A 20352-nucleotide genomic window follows, 5' to 3' on the forward strand; every position below is an offset into this window, starting at 1 on the left:
ACTGATTATAAGCTTTGGTTAAAAATACTTCATGTTCATAATGAAACAAAACACTTTCAGTTAATGCATCTATTAAATAATAGCTATGGCTTCAAACTTTCCAACACACCACATGGCTGTTGTGATAAACAGCTTGGAAAAACCTTGCAGACAGCACAGTAACGCACCAATATGAGCATTTCAAACCACCTCAGCCAAGGTTCAGCATACAAACTCAAACATGAACTAAACCATGCCTCCAATATGTACTGGACAACCACAAAAAGCCTCCTGTGTTTTCTTCACTTCTCTGGCCACTTTTGGCATGACTAAGAACCTACAAATACTGTAAAGAAAAAGAAACAAAAATGCAGAGCTCTCTGGGCACCACATGTTGTAAGAGCTCCTGCATAGTACAAAGAATAACTAACCCTGAAAGGGGGTCAGGCTACCCAGCACAAAACAAGAATACAGCTGTTAGAGGTCTTGGATTGCAGGTTCTCTGATGCACTGCCATGAGATACAACTCTGTGTTCCACTCAACACAACGAGTTTGGTACAACAAGCAAATTAGCAAACTGAGGTAGTTAACTCCAAGAAATGTAACAATATGCAGTTCTTGAATTTAGAAGCCACTTATCGACGCTAAAAATGGCTTTGGTAAAATCCATGTCTACTAGTGTCAGGCAACAGATGGAAAAACTGGAAGCGCTCTTGTTCTTAAAATCAGTTATGCCAAGAAAAATGTGATGACATGACAAAACAATCCCTGTTTCCAGATCAGTACCCAAAGAATGTGCCACAGTCAGATTCCAATAGATCCGAATGACACAGAGAAGTAACACTGTCATTGTCTATGATAATTGCTCTGGAGAGGAAGCACATGCATATTGAGACCTGAAACTGTTGTATTTCCCTTTCAAAAGTATTCAGCTCTATCTGAAATTGTTAAAAATAAGTTCTAAATTAGAACTACTTAGTTTATTTGGAATGCTTTCATATAACCCAATAACTATCATTGGCATTTATCAAGCATAACAGAAAAAATATTGCTTCTAAACCAAGAAGCAACTTTGACAATGATATCCCCTTGCAAAGTAATTTGATTACTAATTTTCATGTAGCTAGAGCTTCACTTTTTTAGGAAGAAAACCAAGCATCCAAAATTGACTTACCCACTTGAACATCATCTGAATAATCTCCAGCTTTAACAGGTTTTTCTGTAAATAAAAAATGTAAATATAATTCCAACTCAACTGCTTCCCAAATATTTACAAAAAGCCCTCTTTTTTTTTTCACAGTGACCTATTAAGACTGCTCTGTAATACTATTTTTGCAGAAGTGGGATGCAAACTTCTACTTTGGCTAAATTTTTCCAAGGGGAAGACTCATACTTAAGTAGGCCAATGAGCCTATTGTAGGACTGCATAGTTTCAAAAACAATACTTCAAATTTCTGAAACTATACTACCCAAAGCACACCTATCCCAGTTTCACATGCTACTACAGGATGGCTTAGAAAACATCCATATAGCTATTATGTTTCTAGCTGTAACTGTGAAATACTTGACTTCAAAATTCACTTCTATTTCTATATGTATGTTTAAATTAGACATGTCACACATCACCTAGTGCTACTATTTCTGTGCAAACTGAAGTCTGCACACATGCTTGGAAGGAGTCAGGCTCACCAGAAAAACTTCACAATAGCCAGGATGCTGGTTGTAAATAATAGGAAGAATTAAGGAGGGGAAATACATTCTCTGATTTGGGACGTCCATAAATAAAGAGCTCAAAGCTTAGAAGACATTCCACTTTATTCCTTACATATACCCTCTTTCCTGAGTATGCACACCTGACTGACTGGTGGAAAACAGAACATGGAAAAGAAATTTTCAGTTCCATCCTATAACTAAATACGGTCATTTTTATTGGTACAAGTTTTTCTGTAAGAAAGCACTCTCAACTTCTAAAACTGAAGAGTGCTTTCTAAGCCATTAAATATGTCATTAAAAAGTCCAAGATGCTAGATTCCAAAAACACAGATATGTTTGTACTTGAAAGAAAACAGCTGCAGAAAAAATTGTGAATGTACTTTTATTGCAAGATAGAATCCTATTCCATAGTATTTATCATTCCCAATTATTATATTTTTTAAGTAGCAAAGGCATGGAAAACACAATATACAAACCTGATTCCTCTGGTTCAATGGCCATGTCATCTTCTGTTTGCTTACTTTCTATTCCTAGATAGAAAAGAAGCGTTGAAAGTTATTCACATTACATTCATAATTTTGTTTTTATTTCCCAGCAGCCACACAATTTAATTAGTATCAACCAAAAAGGAAGACTTAAATTACAAACTAACAAGTTCAGTTAACTGAAGAGTAGGAAAAACGGTACTAAATGCATTTCACATCCAAAAGTTTACCTGCTAGAAATAGGACTTCTACTGCACACACCAGAAGGACTTCAGTTACAATTGTTGTTTGAGTGAAACAATGTTTCACTCAATCTGTTATTTGATGCTAAATATAGCACAAATCCTACACACAGTGCTCAGGCTAAACTGCTTGAATCGCTTTGCTCTGGCTGACTCACCCAACATCATGCTTGAGAAAAACTTCTTTAACAAAATTTTTAACTTCTTAGAGCAGATCTTTAAATTAATTTTAACACAGTACTCGTTTAAAATTCTTGAAGAACAATACAGCAAACAAAAATTTACAACATAACCTCTCTGAATAGCAATGTGGGAAATGACCACAGAGCTCCAAACTGAGCAATGGAATAAACACTTCATAAGAATGCCAAGAAGTTCAACAAGACCAGCGTCAGGGCAACCTCCAATACTAATAAACATTGGGGGAAGAAGAGATTGAGAGCATCCCTGTGGAGAATGACTTGGATATTCTGGTGAATAAAACACTGGACATGAGCCAAAAGTGTGCACTCCCAGCCCGCATGGCCAACTGCATCTGTGGATGCATCTAAAGAGGAGTCTGTCACCAGCCCTACTACGGAGTGCTGCATCCAGCTCTGGAGTTTTTAGTACAAGACAGACATGGACCTGTTAGAACAGGTTCAGATGAGGTCCATGAAGATGATCAGAGGGCTGGAGCACCTCTCCTAGGAAGGCAGGCTGACAGGCTGGGACCATTCAGCCTGGACAAGAGAAGATGCCAGTGAGACCTTACCACAGCCTTTCAATAAGGGATCTTGTAAAAGAGATGGAGAGAGATTTTTTTACTCATACCTGTAGCAACAGGACAACTGATGTTGAAGTGAAAAAGAGGAGAAACAGATTGGACATAAGGAGACTTTTTATGATGAGTGTGGTCAGACACTGGAACAGGGTGGCCAGTGCAGTAGTGGATGCTCAATCCCTGGAAGAGTTTAAAGTTAGGCTGGACTAAAGTCAGAGCTTTGAACAAGCTGACTAAGAATAAGACGTCCCTAGACATGGCAGGGAGATTGAACACGATGATCTTCAAATATCCCTTCTAATCCAAACTATTCCACTACTCTATTCTCTGCTGTGTTTTTCTTTTGTTTGGTTATTTTTTAAATTATATTAATAAATATAAATGGAAGAAAAAAGCTTTATCAAGCTATAAAATTTCATACCTGAGAGGTCTTTAGCAACATCAAAATCTTCATTAATTTCCTCTAAAAGAATAAAAAGGAAAAAAGTGTATGATCAGCTTGTTTGGTTTTTTAAATCTGTTTTTCAAACATAAATATGTCATCAAAACACTAAGATCATAATTATAAAATATATGCCCAGTCCTATGGCATCATTCACCCCCTTTGGAAGGTCCTCAACGGCTAAGAAAATATTCAATTCAGAGCAATAATGGAGTTAAGCCCTCAAGCAATGGAACTTACACACTACACAAAAGAACACAGCTAGCAGGTAGACATGTTTACCTGACATTAACAAGCAGACACTTTGATAAATTCCAGGGAATAAAAAATACACCTTAAATATTCTTTCCTGTTTCACTAAATAGCTCTTGTATTCATCAGCTAGTTATTTCAAAATTGTACCTTTCCAACAATTGTCGTTTGGATTAAGACACAATAACTGAAATTTTAAAACCACTTCTTAATCTTTCTAAGTACATTCAAGTACTCCCATGTTCTTGCTTTGCAGCATCAACTCCAACTCCATCTCACATAGTGAAAACCAACCAAAAAAACTGCAAACTATAAACTTTAAAAGTCTTATTTGGATAAACATACAATTCATTTGTGAGTCCTAATTTCTTTCTTGAAGCACAACAAATAAATTTTACAACTTAATGGATTCTACAGAAAAAATAATTTATTTTTATTTTCTATTAATATGGCACTTTTTAAATTCATTTGACTGTCCTCTTATGATTATGATAACAAAGGTGACAAAACAGATTCTTACCATTTATTTACACTAGAGAACTTCTTAACTTCCTTCTAAACTAAATGATTGTGGGGTTTTTTCAGTCAGCTGTCTGAGATGACTCTCAAAAGAGCAGGCATTTTAAGACAACAAAGTACACAGAACCCAGAGAGAATACTGCAGACAAATAATTTGTAATTGCTTCTACTAATCAGACAACTGCACCAACAAGAGGTCTGCATCAAAGCAGAGCACTGACAGCCTGTACATTTTGGATGATCTTACACACTGGTTGCAGGGTTATGAGGAGGGCTCATTACAAGAAGCAGTGTCTGTGATGAACTACTGTGGTCTAGCTGTCCACTAAAAGCCTCAGACACCCCACTCTGTGTTAGCTGACACCTTAAAGATGAATCCTCAAGGATGGCATATCAGAACAAAGTTTCTCAGTTCGCAGTCAAAAATCTAACTTCATAACTGGCAATACCCTGACTGAAGGTCACATAGATTGTGTACTTCAATATATATAAACAGAAACATTAAGTCTATAATCTTTATGCTAATTTGATTAAAATATTTATTTTATATATATATATATATATATATATATATATATATATATATATATATGTGTGTGTGTGTGTGTGTGTATAGGTTTATACCTGTATCTTGAGTCTCAGTCTGCTTTTCTGAAAGGAAAGAAAAATAAAGTTCCTGGGTGGTTGATAAGTACAAAGTGTTCTAAAAATTTGGTTAAACATACAGTTTTTTTGTTAATGACAAAAGCAAACACCTTAAAAATAAACTTCCCCTGGTTTGAGGGCCTGAATTTCTGGAGCTTGCAGTAGAAATTCTACATTAGAAACCCCAATCCATATGTGTACATATCGCTGAAATTTCAAGACTTTCTATCACACAGATGAAATTTTGAAAGCAATCACAACAAATCTATCATTCAGTACAGTTGTTACAATTCTCTTACATTCTTAATCTTTGCATAGTCAGTCTAATTTTTGTAATTCTGAAGAAGAAACAGATCAAGAATATTCATTATTTAATTTTAGGTAATGTCTGAAAATAGACAAAATGCTATCCATTGTCTGAATTTTCAATATACACTTACTGTGAATTTTAGACTGAAAATGGTTCATTCACTTTGGATAATTTAACCATCTAACAGGTACTAATCCTCATCTGAAAAAGGCCATTTACATAACATTAAAAAACAAAAAACCCCCCTCACCTTTATATTATCATTGTATCATTTAAAATATTGTTGTATGTTACTAATGGTTGTGTGGCTTTCCCCACACTCCTTTGAAAAAGAGGTCTTATAAAATAGCCTTAAAAAAACATCCAGAACTCTTTATTTCTAATGAAAGAAAGCAAGCTTGAGATTTTCTCTGGTTTCATGGCCAGAAAATGTAGGAAACTCTTCATAAAACTGGAAGTTATGTACAATAACTGAGTTCTTGTATTCCAAATTCTAGGATCAATCATTTACACCCTCCACTGTGGGCACTTATTTCCACTAAAGAATATTTAACATTAGCAATAACCTCAGTGATGTGATTACAGTGATCCTATTAGAGAAGCTCCTGATCTGAATTAAGAACCAAGCTTCAAAAAGCCAGAGTCACAAAAAAAATTGGACTGCTCTGGCCAGCAATCATCTTGCACTGTCTTCAGCTTTAAGAACTCTAGAAAACAACAGGATTGAAGAAATATTTCACCAGAAGGTCTTGCCAGAAGAGGGGAAACATGTGATAGAAATGGGGAAGATAAATTGACTCAAAGCAATACTTCTGTTGATTTCACAGACAACTGCATATGAAGGCTTTAATGTGAATCTTCTTGTGGGGTTCGACTGCAGTTTTGGAGCCCATACAAAAACCACAAGTTTCACATTTGAGAGGAAGGATTTCAGATCCCCACAATGGCCTCCAAGCATTCTTTCACTTCAGAAAACTGAGCCAAAATCACTCTTCTCCAAAAACAAAGTAAATCTGTTTCACCAACCAAAACCATGTCAAAAGGTAAAAGAGAGATGTGCCTAGAGACAAAAGGGATGAAAAACAGGTGCAACTGCTAAATGGTGTCTAGCACATGAACATGAACATGCCCTGAAACTCCATGGACTGAACTCAGACTGAACTGAGAAGGAAAAAAATGGTGTGTGACAGAAAGGCAGCCTCATCTCACTGGTCTTTTTCTTCTCCACTGCTTCAGACTGGAGCTCTGAAATTAAATTCCTCTAAAAAGTACAAAGGACGCATTGTGCTTTCTCTCACAACGAGAATGCCTTCAAGGTGGAACTTGAAAGCAAGGTAAAATTATGTTGTGAAAAGGCAAATTTTATCAAGAGGAAAGCAGTTTTCCATGGATTATGTTGAACTGTGGAAATAATTTACTACATAAAGAAGCCTGACAGTTTAATAGCCAAGAATAATAGAGGTTTTTTGACAGTCACATGCTACCTTACAATTTCCTTTTGAGAGGAAGAATGGAAATTCCTATTCTCCTTATTGTCCTAATCAGAGGATGGGCAAGAATAAAGTAAGTGTAGGGGGATTTATCTGATACTATTTAAAACTCTCATTACAGTCCAGAGAAGCATTGCTGATTCCTGAAGTAAATGAATCACTGTATGTTGTGAGTCACAAAATACAGTAATTCACTGTTATTGTGTTGGGGTGCCAGAAGAGACAGCAGAATATTAAATGCTTTTGGAACCGATTTTAAAAAAAGCTGATGCAATTTACTTTGTAACCTTCCTGATCAACCTAGTCAAAAAGGAGATATAATGTCTCTTCCCAAGGGCATGGAAACACTTTCTGTTTGTGTTACCACTACATATGAAAGAGTATGAAAAGTAAACATTAGAAGGTGCACTTCTTTATATCTAGGTGTGAGAAGCAAGAGAAGTGATTCTTGATTAGAAACTATGTCCTGAAAAGGCAAGAAAAAAATAAGCCCTGGGAAAAAACTAGAGTCACTTGCTTTAATATCCTATTACTGCTGAGACATTTTGTCAAGGGTACCATAACTGAGGCAAATAATTCTTTTCTGCACACTGAGAAAGACATAGGCTAAGGGCTAAGTACACCTTTGGGCCGCTGAAAGTCTTTCAATTGAATTTTGACTTCTATCCCAAAGGAGGAAGTTGGAATTTGTCTCCTGATAACAAAGAATGTACCTCAAGGTTTTCTGTTGCAAATATTTTGAAGAAACCCTGTCCTTTGCTCTGGTTACATAAACATGGGAAATAAACAAGAGTGCCTTAAAGGTATGTTTAACTATTCTGAGGTGTGGTAGTCTCCAGAAGGATATCACAGCAGGAATCATAACCACACACCTTTGTTTTAAGGCTGTGACTACTATTCTTCTTGTTTACTTTTTGATTTGGTCTCAGCAATCATTAGCAAATCATCAACCCAATCAAACTAAAACGGTCATTCCCAAAGAACTGGTAGTGGCAGACAAGATGAAAAGGTGATACTGAGCTAAACAGATGCAATAAACCACATCTGACCTGGCCAGGGTTTCAGAAGGAAAAAGACATGGCAAAGGCTTCAACAATCTTTTTCCACATATGCACAAACTAAGGCATTAGGACCAGTATGGGAATATAATGAGTAGGCATACTCTGCACTGGGACCAGTGTTAAAAGATTGATTGATTGACTGATTACAAACACAGGGAGTTTGAACAGACAACAACCCAAAACCTTAGTTGAGAACTTACAAAGTAATGTGGCAGCATAGGAAATGTTTTTTAAAAAGTAATTCCACTTGCACATTAGAAAATATTTTGATACTGTAATTTCACTAAACATAGTAGTTGTCATACCTTGGTCCTCACTATAAACTTCATGCACTCTATCCTCTGTTTAAAGAAAAAAGAAAAATGAGCGGGAAAATGTATGGAATTTTTAGACAATAAAGACACACAAATAATACAATACCATATCAAATTTATTCAGAAAAAAAAATTGAAACTATAGTAGTTCATACTGGAATAAAGCTAATAAAAGTGCAAAGGTGAAGATTTCTAAAAGATCCTATGAGGAGAACTGATTGATTTTCTGGCATCAAAAGACAGACTTAAAAAAGAAAGCAATATCAGCAGGCTTTTTTATACAGTTCATAAATATTCATAAATATCTTGATTCTGAATTATTTATAATTCATTTATATATACAGCTGACTTCTACAGAGTAATTTTGGCATCTACTTGTTATGGCTTACTTGCTTTTAAAAAAACTTTGAGATACTAGTTTCTTCTTGATGTCACACGAACAGCAACACCTCTGGCATATTTAAATTATTCTTTATCCACAGAAACACTTCTATACAATTTAAAATACCAATGCCCATTCTCCTGGAAATTCAAGCCTCAAAATATAATTCTGGCTATTTGGCTGATGTTATAGAGAAGTAGTATTCATGCAGGCTTTTAGCATCATTTCCTTAAGAAGTTATTATGTCTACATTTTCAATTTACATTCTGAAAAAATATTACCTAGAAGCTCCAAAGACTTGTGTGTTGTTGTGGTTTGTTTTGTTTGTTTGGTTTGGTGTTTTTTGTGGAATGTGATTGTCTTGGTTTGGGGCCAAAATTCAGCAAATCTTCAATTAAAAAAAAAGAAGACTCTGGACTGTACCTGTATAATGTTCCACAGCATCTTCTGGCATTGTCTCAGAGTTACCTTAAATAGAAATATAGAATATTTTATATTACAATTGAATTTTCATGCAACAGCTAAATAACACAAGAGAGCTTAAAAAGGTCACACAGTTAGCTCAAAAATTAAAGAAACAATCATAGTGACTTAATACTACAATATCTTATTTGAAAGCGACAGCTGAATTGTAAAATACAGCAAGGAACTACACCATAAAACAACAAGTTCATGCATATTTGTATTTAGGCTTAAAGTTAGGAATATAAGTAGGTGTTGGATAATCAATCCATTGCTTAGACTGGGAAACTCCTGACAGAACAAAATACTTACCTAAGTATTTGTAGATTGGATTCATGGAGTGTTATGCTTACAAATGTAATGGTAACATAGTGGCATAAAATTCGGGCCTACTTTAAACTATCTAAAAACCATTTGAAAATAAAACCGTGAAGAAACAGTCAATATGACACATCACTTTGTAGCACATTTTAATAAGTGTGATTATATTATCATTTGAAGTAATGAAGATGTACAAACCTGGAGTGTCTGGATTGCTTACTGTCTCTTCCAAATCTGCAACATAATCATCTAAGGCTGTAAATGAAATATAACAATAAATATCTTGAATTAAAATATGAAATATGTTTAATTAGGCTGTAATGAAATATAACAAAAATATCTTGAATTAAAATATGAAATATGTTTAATATTTCACTGCTTTAACTTGTATCCATAATGTCAATGGTTAAATGCAGATCCTTAGCTGAAAAGTGAAAAACTAAAACTTTATATACGGACGCTTGCAACTTGACACACAGCAATCTAATGGAAGGTATTGGGCCACTCTCTCTTTCAGCCTTCATACTCTCTGTAGGAAAATGAGAGAAATGAGAGCCACTGCTCTCCATCAATATTTTTTAATATTTATATGAATAAAAAATGCAAACACACTCTATCTGCAAAATTGCAAAATATCTTCTTTACTAACGTGTAGGACGTTCACTTGGTGATGGATCTATAGAAGACAAGATATGAACCGGGAACTGACCTTGCAAAATACATACTTTATTTCTGGCATCTCAGATTTAGAGCAATTTACTTCCTTTCATTACCTAGCTAAATCTGGGGGTAATTTTCCTCTAGAACGACAATTCTTTTCAATGTTGTTAATATACTCGCTATAACACATCTGAGAAAACACAGTAGTGAAGGTAGAGTAACTTATCCTTTTACTTTGGAAGTATAATAGCTTGGATTCTAAACCAGTTATCCCCCTCACAGTTTAGAATAAACAGTTTTTAGTTGTATCAAACAAATACAACTATTTTTCCATCACATCTGTGATACCAAACACAACTGCAAAGTCTAAAGTCTTTACAAAGTCTTAACACTGAGTCAAACATAAGAAGCCTAGGACAAATAGAAATCAATGTCTAATTTAAATGACAGAGACTGTCCATACTGTAAAGAAACATGTTTAGAATCCTGAAGAAAATACTTATCAGACAGTAGGGAAATTGCAATATCCACTTAAGGCTTCTTCATAATGGGAAAGATGAGCTAATGCCATTGTACACAGTATCAAGCATAACATCAAGATGACTATAAGGTAATCAGATTAGTCCAAGACAAATTTCAAAAAGCTTTCAAGATTAATTAAGATGTGCAGAAAGACAGAACAAGGATAATTCAGAATTACATCCTTGGTGTTGACTCACTCTCTGATAGCAGAGGACAAACAGTCCTGAAGGAGAGGTACAAAAAACTGGATGCTCCTAATGCCAAGAAAAATATTCTAGAAGAACCTTGGTAATATAGACCGTCTGAAGAGAATACAAGCAATAAATCTATTCTCTCTTTTTAGATTGTACAACCACAGATCATTTGCCTACACAGTCCCCAATAATACATAACAGGCAGGAACACATAGTAAATAAAATGGTTTTGCACCAATGAAAGCAAAGTTTCCATAAATGTCATCTGTAATCTGTAATAAATATTTTCAACAGCAAGTATGATACAGTCATCTCAAAGTAAAATTCTCCAAGACAATAACAAGTTATTGAGAGAAAAAGACCAAATTCAAAAGGATCTATTTCTAAACCAGTCTAACCTTTTCTATTTTTCTCTCACACATAATTTGCTATACTGAGGCAGAAAACCGTTATTACTGAGTACTGAAAAACAAAAAGATACCTGGAATTTCGTATGATTCAGACTCCACTGCTCCAACATCCTCCACCATAGGATCAGCATCTGAGAAAAATACATTTACACAAATTTTAACATTTTTAAATCAATAAAAAATAACACAAACCTCTAACAGATATTATGTAAGAACAGTAATATTTCTAAGCTGTAATTCAAAGCAAATTTCCCCTAATGGCAGCAGGATATGTATACATGGACTTTAAAAAGTTACTATTTTATTTAAATACAATATTGAGAATGAGTAAAGATGAATAAACTCTATACTCATTTTCTCAAAAAAAGAGGACTCTCCACAGAAATTTCTGAATACATTGGAGGAAAGAAGAATATGTTCACTTTGCCTTCTTAATTACAAAGATTTAAAGTAAAAAAAATTTGAATTTCTCCTCTAGTCTTCTACTTTGACTTGTGCAGTAGATGAGTAAGACAGATACAGAAACAAGGAGGTTTAATAGACCCGGACTGAAGAGTTTGGTTGTGAAGAAAGAATCTCAGCGCACTTCCAGGCATCAAAACTTTTATATGACATCAATTACATGGGTTTTATCAAAAGATATCAAGAGATATTAAGAGAAAGGTAAAATTTCAACAGTACAAATAAAGAGCATTCAGAAAAATTTCCCCCAGTTGGATTTAGATCATACAACTCAGCTTGAATATTTTGACTTCAATTTTTGTCATCCAGTCAATGTCCCAAGGTGACAGGATGAGCATCTTTATATGATGTCTTCATCTCTGCAGGACTTAAATTTAATTAATGCTCTTAGGGTGCCATATTTGAATGAAAGAAGAATGAGAATAAAGTATAGAAAAGACTGTGTTAATAAACTTTCAAATTTAGTTTAATAAACCAAAAGGTCCAGAAGCAGACTCCATACAGGTTTTACTGATGGGGAATGAACAGATTGAGAGCATCCACACCAAGAAGCACTTGGAGGTGCTGGTAGATGAAAAACTGGACATGGAACACATCTCCAAAGGTATGAGTAAAGGCTGAGAATTGGGGTTCACCCTGGAGGCAAAAATACTCTGGGATGACCTAATTGCAGCCTTTTGGTATCTCAAGAAGACAAAGAAGCTGAAGAGGGATTTTTTTACAAGAACAGATATTGATAGGAAAGGAGTTTTGGCTTTAAACTGAAAAGGAACAGGTTTAGATTGGACACAAAGTAAAAATTCTTCACTGCGAGGGTGACGAAGCACTGGAACAGTGCTTCAGAAAACAGTTGCCCAGAGAAGCTGTGAATGTCTCATTCCTGGAGCGTTCAAGGCCAGGCTAGAGGGGATTTGGTATAATCTGGTCTAGTTAAAGGTGTCCTTCATGCCAGAAGAGTTAGAACTAGGTGATCTTTAAAGACCCTTTCAACGAAAACCATTCTATCAGGATTATATTCATGCCTCTATTGGGGAGAGATATGCATATTTGGAGCACAGAATAATTTTGTTGAAAGCCCATAAAGTAGCAATTAATAATATATGGTTACCTGGATTCCAAAACACAAAGCATTAAAATATCCCATTTTGACTTAAAATATTTGCATTTGCCAAATAATGCTGTGGTTGACACTTCCTAAGGCTCTGTTTTAAGCAAAAATTACAAGTCCAGGTTTTAATGAGACATTTTTTTTTTGTCTGGGTTGACTTTTCTTTTGTAGATTTATTTTAAATGTATTTAGTCATTCAGATACCTTTCTGAACTGAGTCTGGTGTCTCATATGCTTCTGAAATTTCAGTCTCAAATTCTCTGAGCATGTCATCTGTTGCAGGAGCTTCAAAAGTTTCTTCTTCCTTTATTTGCCACTGGTCACTTACACTTTCATCTACATCTTCATGTCTTTCTCCTAATCAATAATGCAGATTGTTAGTCATTAAATTTTCTTTGGTATATTCTATTACCAGCAAATATTCAGTCCTCAGTACACCCTTTGTGGCTTCCAGCTAGTCTCCCAAGGGAATGGAAAGTGACAGAAAACTTATCTGCACAGTCCAGCATTATAAACCAAATTTGCTAGGACCTTCTTTGCCTACAGTAAAGGCCAACTCTGCTCTGTCCACTCTTGCCTTCTACACAGCGTTTTGAGGAAGCTTTTGTTAAAATGACTGATTTGAGCTATTACGGCCAAACAAGTCTGGGTAAGAAGACAGTTTTAGGATTTGATGACTGAACTTTCTGAATTTTTTTGAAAATGACAAATGAGTGGATTTGAATGTTTTATACAGGGGAAAGTACTTTAAGTGCATACCAAAGCCAGACTCTGAGATTCATCTAGCCTACGGCAGTATTTATAAACTCTTCAGTGATTTCTAAGTGTTAATGCATTACCAGGATGGGAATGGAGAGCTTCATGAAGAACAGATTGAATTTCCTCTTCCAATTCTATGTCAGCAGTCTTGTGCTCTAAAAGGATTATAAATTGCAGAGAAGGTAAGCGCAAAAGGCAAAATCTAAACATTAATTCAGGTCTTGCAGCTTTTAGTAGGCTCCATAATGTTCTTAATCCCTTTCACAAAGTTCCCTAGAGACTGACCTGCTGAACCTCTGCAACTCACACAATTAGAAAAACAACTTTGTCTTGCTTATTCTCCAATATAGAAAGTATGCAACAATCACATCAGACTCATCCATCTGAAGATGAATTGGAAGAATTTATCTACACTGCATTTTTTGCACATATATTTTCCAGGGGTAGTAACAACTTCAAGTAACTATTCAAACTAAGAACTCTCTTCTAAGGAATTTATTTACTAACACTTTCATCCATTACCTTCCTACAATTTAGACAGTGGCACTAGGAAGTCATATTTGACAACATAATGTGAGTTGCAGAAGTAGGGTCCTGTCAACTTCATAAACAGGGAAAACAGATACATTACAATATCAAGGTCTTGTTCTGCTACGAATTGCCAGGAGAAATCACAAACTGGTTTCATGGACAAGTGATTGCCATCCAACACACCAGCTCAGGACATAACAGGAATTTGTATGAAGTGTTGTCTTCATATAAATGTCCTGAAATTAACATTGAGAAACCCTACAATGACACATCTGACAAAAAAAGCTCTAAACCAGGTAACAGCTGCATTTTCAAATAAGAATCCAAAATGGCACCAGTTATGAAAAACAGTCTCACAAAAATATAAACCACACACACACACACCAAAAAAACCCCCCACCAATGAGGAAACCATATCTTGATATATTTTATAATTGATATCCTAAGAAAAGTAATGCAAGTCTTTTGAAGCAAAATCTATATTCCATAGATTCCACTGGCCATATGCTCTGGATTTGTATGTTTATGTATCAGGTTCACCTAAACATCACATACGATAACCTCTTCAATAACCTGGAAAAACATGTACTGTCTGAATAACACTAATGCAAATCACACATGTGAAATGTGACATGTAAAATATTTCTTCTTGAACCCCTCTTAATTCTAATATATTCCACTAATAGTATAGGGCTTTAAAAATATTTAGATTATTTTTTAATAGTAGGAGCTCCATTTATTTTATTTATTATATTTTAGTAGTTTTAGCAGAAAAGGGAATACTTTATTATCTTACTAAGTTGCTTGTTGAGAGGGTTTTGTTTCTTTTTAAGGTGAAGAATTTGCTGTTATTCCGACTGGATATACAGCCGGAAATCAATCTAAACCACAACCATACATCATCAGACAGTTATTCTGATGTGATATACCTACAATGGTAACTACGAAATGTTACAATTTTCACAGTCAGTGATTTATACGAAGTTATAAACCATGATTCCTGTTAAATAAACTTCAGTAGATAAGCAACACAAACTCTATAAAAGAGTTGGCATGTTAACAAAACAGAATTTTAGTTCAAATCATGCCTTTTGTTTCACCTATGATCCACAAAAGGTCTTACCTGATTCGACATATGATGTTTCAGCAGGCTGGACATTCTCTTCAGATTCTGGTGATGCTGGCTGTGCTGGGACAGATCTTTCTTTAAGGCCTGCATTTTTTAGTTATAAGGTTAACTTTATGCCCTTTTTGAACTGATTCAGTTATAAAATAAGAAAGTTCTTTCAATTTAATTAACTGATGTTACACTCTCCAAAAATGCATTCAAATAATCACAATTACAGGGCTGTCATAATATACAGTGATATACAAAAAGACTAAAGCATATTCAGATAGTAAACAAAGATGTTTAGAAGACAAACATACAATGAGGAGGTTAAAAGGGACAGAAATTTAAGCACTTGCCTTTATTTCAAAATAACTGAACAAATGACTAGGCTCTTCTCAACATCTATTCAGTATCCAGTAAAAAATATAGACAGCAAATTTTTCTCTCTGTTTTCAATTAAGGCAAAAAGTGCTTCATATGATCAATTTTATAGGTTCTATGGAAAACTAATTTGAACTTTAGGAAAAGCTGCACTGAATAAGAATTACTTTAAATTCATGTGTTACATCTTAGAAGATATGATTAAGATTAGTCTGTTTTGACAACTAAATGATTATAGAAAAAGAATGACTGATGGAATTTTACCACTAAAATAGTGACTATCTATACCATAGTCTCCTTCTAGACCAAAACACAATGAAAAGAAAGCAATCAATAAATGTAATGATCAACATCATCATGGCAGGAGATAAAGGTACAGTTGTGATAGATCATGTCTCATCTTAAGACACCATACAGTCAAGAATGTGTTGGTATTAGACTAATTCTCCTCTCAACTCTCCTTTAGGAGGGTTCAAGCAAAACTAATAGAAGAGGTTCAGACTGGGCATAAAAAAAACCTCACACACCCACAATCCCCCACCTCTATGAGGGCAGTGAAATCAGTGGAAAAGACTGCACAGAGAGGCTGTGCATTCCCATCCTTGGAGGTTTGAAAGACCACACTGGGAAATGTCCAGAGTAACCTGGTCATTCCTCTGAAATGACCCTGTTTTGAGCAGGATGTTGGAATAAGGATCTCCCAAAGTCCTTTCCAAATGGCATTTGCTGATAATTCCACATCCAAGGTCAATTAAGGTAAGACTCCCTTCTCAACAAACACCACTGACCAAAGCAAACTAGGTTTTCAATAGCTGTATACATGGAAATCAATAGAAAAGATAGAATGTAAGAAAGCAGAGGCTAAACTATAATGAACACTCCTGTAGTACTAGCAATCTTATAAAAGCAACTATTAAGTGGATAAATATTACATTTCAAGTAAGTACAATTTAAAAAATAGTAATTACCACATTTCTATTGGAGCCAAACATATCGCAATGCAAATTGGACTAATACGTGTAGAGAGATATAACTTTATACATTGTAAGAAAAACATGTATTTATTTCAAGCAATGGTTACAGGATAACAGAATTAAATCTAATTATTTAATATTATTTAAATATATTATTTTATATTATCTTTATATTATTATTTAAATTTCAATTATTTGAAGATAGGTAGTTGGGCTGTATCCAAAAGTAGTGTAACTAAGAGTCCACCACTTTGGAGTCAAAAGGAGAAGCTAAAGAAAAATGCCAAATTTACACTTAGTTTTTGGCCGATTTTCTTCTGTCATTAAAGAACCACTCACTTAGAATATTAAAAAATATTATTAAGACATTCATCTTTTCCTGCAGGACTATTAATGGCTACAAGAGTAAGAAGTTATTTCCTTCTGCAATCATCTTAGGATGGAGACAAAACCAGTAAGTCATATTAACCACTCTCACACTTCAGAATCCATAAGCATGGAAACAGCCACCTTGCTTACACAAACACAGTTCAGGTACTTTACACATATACTGCTTTAAATAAGTTTTTGTATCCTCAATAAGCCATCCCCATGTTCAGATCAGACAACCACATACTCTGCTTCAGGAACAATGAATGAATTCAAAGCATTTCAAAAGACAGCCAGTACTCCACACCAAACAAGCACTACAGTACTTAACAGGAAAGAAGGAACCAACAAGAGTGTCTTTGTTTCACTTGCACATTTCTCAACTTAACCTTCAAGCTTTTTATACATGTCTATTGTGCTTAACACTGTTTTCTATTGAATCTTGTCAAGTATGTAATATACTAAATAATGTACTTTTTGTAAGATATTATTTTCTCTCTTCTGTTTATTAAAATTGCATTTAGCTTTTACTTGTCTGGTACATTTTTTGAGCTTATGTGGTGACTTGTTGCATTAAGTTTAATGACAATACTTCATAGAGATATACAACAAGACAACAGATCTCTGGAGCAAAAATACTTTATTTTGTGGCTGTCTGTATAGCCTGGAGTGCTGCCCAAATAAAATTTTCTTCGGAAAGGAAAAAAAAATAAAACAACCCAACCTTTCCAGAACCCCATAAACTTTGGGTCATGGATACAATATTTTAATCAGAACAGCAATTCATTTGAAATTTCATTCCCACACAGTTAAAAGTTCTGGCACATTACAGGAGAAAATAAAAAGTGATGTGCACCATACCATTGTGCCACCATCCTTGAGAAGTGTGATTTGAATGCTCCTCTGGTCAAATACGCATTTTAACACTTACCAGAGCTAGGCTGAAAAAGTATATCTGTCATCACCAAAACCTAACAGAGAATGTTCATTATGGAGGTGCATTTATTAGATCTTCACTCTCTCATATTTTTTGCTAGGCATTGTAATGTTCACAATACACATCTCTTCCCTCCCTCCTCATGAATTTATAAATATTTAGAATATACTCAGAGTAGATAATCTCTGTTAATTATCACAGCCAGAATCTTAAGAGACTGTACCTTTTTCTACTGCTTTTTTTTGAACTACTTTTCACAACTATTTGAATGCTTCATTTTCTCTTAAAAAAAAAAAATAAAATCATCTTTAACCTTATTATTACATCCTATAACTAGGGATCAAAGCATGATGCAGACATATGTATAGAACAGCTGAGCTAAGTGTATTGCCAACTGTTATACACAAAGTTTTAGCAAAACCATACACAGAATTAACCTTCAGGACTTCAATCTTAAATTACCATCCACATGCATATACATATATACTGATTCTCAATTTCACTCCTTCGTTTTATGTTCTTGAAACTAACACTGCAGTACATCAAGAAACAAGCTTCCATTACAAATTTTGTTCTGAATCCAGTATAATTATATTGTGCAGTTCCATACAATATACTTGCTTTCAAATTTATTTGGAAAATATTCATTTCTAGATAAACTTGACAGCAACCATAGACTAAATAATATTCTAAAATCTCTCCATTACCTCTGCAGAAATGTTTTTGCAACTTTATTTATTCTAATGAGACTGCTGAATAAATTCTTCCTTGATGCTGAAAATAGAGAAGCTGTAAGAACTAACTAACAGAAGATTTTGCTTATAGAAGCACCATGCACTTGAAAGTGTTGAAGAAGATAATAGCTGCAAAATATCTAAGCTGCTCTCTAAACAAGTTCAACCAGAATCGAGTAGTACTAGCATATCACATCCTACATATAATTGGAATACAACAATGCCTATCAATGATGAAATAGATGGCCTAATTTTCATCAGTATTCATTACCAAAAGGTTGGCGAACTTGGAAAAAAACCAGGACAAAGTTAAATAAAAAGTGATAATGAATCAAGATTTCCAACACAAATATGGAGAAATAAAATAATTAAGTAATAGGGAATGGAAGAAAAGCAGAAACATATTGTCATGGGATCAAAAGACAAAAATGTAGGAACATTTTGATTGAGTATACCCTGAGGTCTCACGATAAAGTGCAACTTTGAAGTTGGCTTGACTATTTGTGTTCAAAATAGTTTTCTCAGGAAAAAAAACCAGTTTCCTTAGGGAAAGAATTTGACAGAGAATAAGTTACATTTATTGGGTTAATAATGGACACTACAGTCCCTTAATGCTCCTCTTGGTTGTTTCTGTGAAATAGAAATATTTTATGAGTTTTCACTACATGTGTCCAGATAAGCCTGTTAATATTGCTTTTAAACTTGCATTTCATAAAGAACACTTGACTTTCATCTCCACATCAAGCAAATAAAAGTAAACAAAGAAAAAAAAAAAATAATCACAAAACCCCAAACCCATATTTAGAGTAGAATTGAAGTAACTGGCATCAATTTGACATTTGAATGTTTTCAATACACATTGGTAGCCAGGCACATTAACATATGTACATACTTCAGTTTCACAGCAGATGTTTCTGCCTTGTGTTTATAATACCAGTACACACTGAACAGTTTTTAAAAAAATATTCTATATAGCCTTTGTTCACACTTATTTCCAGAAATAATTATTTTCTTATTGCCGTATTTACCACATTCATATAAATATGCTGAATTTTACATTCTTGAGTCTGTTCCTCATTAGCAGAACAGGAACACTTGTTTATTTCTTTTCTTTCTTGTCTTCCTTGGATTGGCTTTTAACTACCTTTTTTGTTTCTTTGTCTTTTCCCACCTGAACGGTGCCATCCTTTTCACCAGCTGATCTTTTTGTAGTCTCCTTGGATTTCGTACTTTTGTCTAGGCCTTTTTCCTTTCCTCTGTCTCTTTTAGCCTTGTCAGAATCTTTCTTTAATTTATTCATATCAACAGCTTTCTTGTCCTTTCGATCAGTAGCATCTTTTCCTTTCCTGGTTTTCTTTTTTTCTTCTTCATTTTCCTCCTTTTTGGATTCCTGCTTCTCCCTTAACTTCTTGAGTGATTCTTTAATAGCTTCTTTTACTTTTTAGTTTTTCATTTAAAAAAGAGGAAATGTTCAATAAGAGAACCATTCTTAGGCCAAAACACATCTTATGAACAACCATGTAAAAGCTTTGATCAAAACTTATGATCAAAACTTTGATCACAAGTTTAAATCTAACAAATATTATTTAATATTTGTTAGATTTAAACTTGTATAGTTAACTCCTAAGCTTTAAGCAATTTAAACAAATTAGTTTTGACTTTTAGGAACATCTCACACCATGCAGCCAGCAAATAACCTTGGCTTATACTACAGCTGCATCCAAATGAAGTGTTAATCTAGAGAAAACCATGCCTCTATTATCTTACTGTTAACTTCTGCAGAATGCTAAAACCCACAAATTTATAATACTATGGTTTA

At 34.4% G+C, this 20352-nt stretch overlaps 1 protein-coding gene across 9 annotated transcripts in view; it reads right to left on the reverse strand.

Moving 5' to 3' along the window:
- Nucleotides 1–20352, reverse strand: part of ASPH (aspartate beta-hydroxylase) — a 113712-nt gene that overhangs the window by 58862 nt on the left and 34498 nt on the right. For 4 of the 9 annotated variants that reach the window (XM_030230593.2, XM_050971151.1, XM_009085602.4 and 1 more), the window contains exons 4-14: nucleotides 15151–15240; nucleotides 13577–13651; nucleotides 12942–13094; nucleotides 11239–11298; nucleotides 9580–9636; nucleotides 9022–9066; nucleotides 8208–8243; nucleotides 5021–5047; nucleotides 3605–3646; nucleotides 2170–2223; nucleotides 1155–1199 (exon numbers count right to left, since the gene is read on the reverse strand). In XM_030230593.2, the coding sequence (XP_030086453.1) occupies nucleotides 1155–1199; nucleotides 2170–2223; nucleotides 3605–3646; nucleotides 5021–5047; nucleotides 8208–8243; nucleotides 9022–9066; nucleotides 9580–9636; nucleotides 11239–11298; nucleotides 12942–13094; nucleotides 13577–13651; nucleotides 15151–15240 (684 nt within the window). Of the gene's footprint in view, nucleotides 1–1154; nucleotides 1200–2169; nucleotides 2224–3604; nucleotides 3647–5020; nucleotides 5048–8207; nucleotides 8244–9021; nucleotides 9067–9579; nucleotides 9637–11238; nucleotides 11299–12941; nucleotides 13095–13576; nucleotides 13652–15150; nucleotides 15241–16706; nucleotides 19971–20352 lie in introns of those variants that run through there. The other 5 variants (XM_050971155.1, XM_050971153.1, XM_050971152.1 and 2 more) reach the window with 5 other exon arrangements.

This window comes from Serinus canaria, chromosome 2 (genome assembly GCF_022539315.1).
Source record: "Serinus canaria isolate serCan28SL12 chromosome 2, serCan2020, whole genome shotgun sequence".
Taxonomy (NCBI): Eukaryota; Metazoa; Chordata; class Aves; order Passeriformes; family Fringillidae; genus Serinus; species Serinus canaria.